At 36.5% G+C, this 3,925-nt stretch overlaps 1 protein-coding gene across 1 annotated transcript in view; it reads left to right on the top strand.

The window, feature by feature from the left end:
- LOC141346952 (basic immunoglobulin-like variable motif-containing protein) overlaps positions 1-2,236 on the top strand; it is an 8,761-nt gene extending 6,525 nt beyond the window's left edge. Inside the window, exons 8-10 of the mRNA XM_073851922.1 lie at positions 439-522; positions 611-707; positions 1,569-2,236. Of these exons, the coding sequence (XP_073708023.1) occupies positions 439-522; positions 611-707; positions 1,569-1,862 (475 nt within the window). The 3' untranslated portion in view covers positions 1,863-2,236. The remainder of the gene's footprint in view (positions 1-438; positions 523-610; positions 708-1,568) is intronic.
- The last annotated feature ends 1,689 nt before the right edge of the window (positions 2,237-3,925 follow it).

Here is a 3,925-nt window from a genome sequence, read left to right as displayed (position 1 = left end):
GTATATTTCTTGCTATTTTTCAAACAAGTTTTCAGAGGTACAGCACATTTTCGGTAGTGACAGTAATGTTTTGGTAGTGTATAATATAGGAAAGAAAGTGACGTGAGGCCAAGTATAGTGACCCATACTCGGAATTGTGCTCTGCTTTTAAAACCCATCCAAGTGCACACACACAGTAGTGAACACCGTGGGGGTTTGGTGCCTTGCTCAATGGACTCACTTCAGTTGTAGTATTGAGGGTGAAGAGAGTGCTGGTTATTCACTCCCCCACCTACAATCCCTGCCAGACCTGAGACTTGAACCTACAACCTTTGAGTTACAAGTCTGACACCGTAACCATTAGGCCACGGCTGCCTAGAGGAAAAAAATATAGAGAAAAAGACGATTCATCTCTACCACCTTTAAAAGATGCTTTTCTTCTTATCAATATGTTTACAGGGGGCCACTGCCGCTTAATGACATGGAGCACTGGATTCTTATTGGTGAACCAAGCAGGAAACACCCTGCAATCCACTGTAAAAAGTATGGTTTGTTTTATGGAATTTTAGTCTTTGGTCAAAATCATAAATAAATATTATGAAGCTAAAATTTTGACCTTGTTAACTATCAGATGGGCAGATATTGTGACGGATCTGAACACTCAGAACCCAGAATACTTAGACATTCGCCACATAGAGAGAGGCATTCAGTATCGCAAAACCAAAAAGGTACTTCTACAATAATCTAAATATTATAAAGAATTCCAGTTGAAGTCAAAAGTTTACATACACCTTGCAGAATCTGCAAAATGTTCATGATTTTATTAAAATAAGAAGGATCATACAAAATGTATGTTATTTTTTATTTAGTACAGACCTAAATATTTCACATAAAAGATTTTTACATATAGTCCACAAAAGAAAATAAAAGTTGAATTTATTAAAATTACCCCATTCAAAAGTTTACATACACTTGATTCTTAACACTTTGTTCTTACCTGAATGATTACCTGATTCATGAGTCCTTTGTTTGTCCTGAACAATTTTGTTTTTTCTTCAGAAAAATCCTTCAGGTCCCACAAATTCTTTGGTTTTTCAGCATTTTTGTGTATTTGAACTCTTTCCAACAATGACTGTATGATTTTGAGATCCATCTTTTCACACTGAGGACAACTGAGGGACTCATATGCAACAGTGGGCAGTTTAACTGTTGAGGACAAACAAGGGACTCATGAACAACTATCACAAAACAAAACAGCTGTGGATCATTCAGGTAACAACACAGTATTAAGAATCAAGTGTTTGTAAACTTTTAAACCGGGTCATTTTTCATAAAACTTCACTTATTATTTTCTCTAGTGGACTATATAAATATCTTTTATGTGAAATATCTTATTTAGGTCAGTACTTAATAAAAATAACATGTAATTAACATTTTGTATGATCCCTCTTATTTTGGTAAAATAACTAACATTTTGCAGATTCTGCAAGGTCTATGTAAACATTTGACTTCAACTCTATGTCTATGAAAGTGTCTGAATGTATGCTGTTAAATATAGAAGCCCTGCATAATTCCTGCTGTCTTCATAGGTTGGAGGCAATCTGCATTGCATCATGGCCTTTCAGAGAGTCAACTGGCAAAAGCTGGGACCATGGGCACTGAATCTGGAAAATCTGAGGCATGATCTCCACCATCAGGCTCCTGATCACAGAGGCCAAACTGCGACAGAGGACGGTTCTGAAGAGCGAGCGGTGAAGCGCCTGGGCAGATCTCTCAGTACTGGGAACAAGTCCGACAATGCCTGGAAGCGTTTGTCAAACACAGCAGAATACAGACACAGAAGCTCTCCAGACAGTGACCTAAATGAAGACATGACTGACTAAATCTGAGGTATCCATGCCAATTTGTTTTTTGACAGATTTAATCAAGAATATTTACCTTCCCAGGTTGTTAGCAACAGTTAAAAGTTAAAATTACATATCATAGATGAGGTTGCAAGCCAAATGGTGGGGTTACTGCTCTGGTAAACATAAGGAAGGAGCCATAAGCTTTTGTAGAGGATGTCAATGTAAGGTGACCCTTTTACACACAGCCCTCAGTAATGTGGCGTTAAATTAAAGGAGTAGTTCACTTCCAGAACAAAAATGTATAGATAAAGTACTCAACCCCTTGTCATCCAAGATGTCTTTCTTTCTTCAGTCATAAAGAAGTTATGTTTTTTGACTAAAACATTTCAGAATTTCTCTCCATATAAATGGACTTCAGAGCTAGACAAGATGAGCATTTGTATATAAATTGTACATTTTTTTTAGAAAATAACATTGTTTCGCTAGATAAGACCGTACCTCTTTGGCTGGGATTGTTTAGAGCCTTTTGAAGCAGCATTTAAACTGCATTTTGGAAGTTCAAACTCGGGGGCACCATAGAAGTCCATTATATGGAGAGAAATCCTAAAATGAAAGATGAGCATTTGAGGTTAAAAAGTATATAAATTGTAATTTTTTTTTTTAGAAAATAACAGATCGTTTTGCTAGATAAGACCCTACTTCTTTGGCTGGGATTGTTTAGAGCCTTTTGAAGCTCAAACTCAGGGCACCATATAAGTCCACTATATGGAGAGAAATCCTGAAATGTTTTCCTTAAAAAGCATGATTTCTTTACGACTGAAGAAAGAAAGACATAAACAACTTGGATGGCAAGGGGGTGAGTACATTGTTTTGTCATTTTTGTTCTGGAAGTTAACTACTCCTTTAAGAATAATAATACTTAACAATGGCTCTCCCTCCAAGACGCAGAATAACATTCCTGTAGGTCAAAATGCTGCTTTCTTTAAACGTATTGTGGATAAATCAATCATTAAATAAATGTACTGTTAACTACACTAAAGATGTGGTCACATTTACAGTTTTGCAAACATTCACAGAAAATCCGATAGGAATCCACACAATCTGGAATTTCACATAAGGGCGAAAGATTTCCCCAGTTTTTGCAGTTGGTTAAAATTGGTCACACCATTTCTGTTGACCAACAGAAAGCTGCTTGTTTTGAGTGACTGTGCTTCATTGATTGCTACACCATAGATTTTTACCTGCATAAATTGCACCAAAATGTATGACCACACCTTAAGTGTACATAAAGTGAATATTTGATTTTCAGATCAATAGCATCATTCCATTTCAGTTATGTGCTATTTGGTGGATTTATGCGCTACTGTTGGTCATTATGGACTGAAAAATGATTAATCTGCATAGTGCTTGCAGAACTAAACATTACATAGAAGACTGTTCTTTGTGAAGACTGGTTCTGCTATTGTATCAACAAAAATGGCTTTATTAGTGTAAGTCGAGGTTATCATAAAGATATCAGACTGTTTAATAATGTGACCATTTGATATTTCAATGGATCTGATTCTGGTTATAGTCAGTAAGTGACATACAGGTCCTTTTCAAAAAATTAGCATATTGTGATAAAGTTCATTATTTTCTGTAATGTACTGATAAACAGTAGACTTTCATATATTTTAGATTCATTACAACACAACTGAAGTAGTTCAAGCCTTTTATTGTTTTAATATTGATGATTTTGGCATACAGCTCATGAAAACCCAAAATTCCTATCTCAAAAAATTAGCATATTTCATCCGACCAATAAAAGAAAAGTGTTTTTAATTAAAAAAAAGTCAACCTTCAAATAATTATGTTCAGTTATGCACTCAATACTTGGTCGGGAATCCTTTTGCAGAAATGACTGCTTCAATGCGGCGTGGCATGGAGGCAATCAGCCTGTGGCACTGCTGAGGTGTTATGGAGGCCCAGGATGCTTCGATAGCGGCCTTAAGCTCATCCAGAGTGTTGGGTCTTGCGTCTCTCAACTTTCTCTTCACAATATCCCACAGATTCTCTATGGGGTTCAGGTCAGGAGAGTTGGCAGGCCAATTGAGCACAGT

Source organism: Garra rufa, chromosome 12, assembly GCF_049309525.1.
Source record: "Garra rufa chromosome 12, GarRuf1.0, whole genome shotgun sequence".
Classification (NCBI taxonomy): domain Eukaryota; kingdom Metazoa; phylum Chordata; class Actinopteri; order Cypriniformes; family Cyprinidae; genus Garra; species Garra rufa.
Note: the sequence above shows the minus strand (reverse complement) of the source record. Positions and strands in the feature narration are given on the sequence as shown.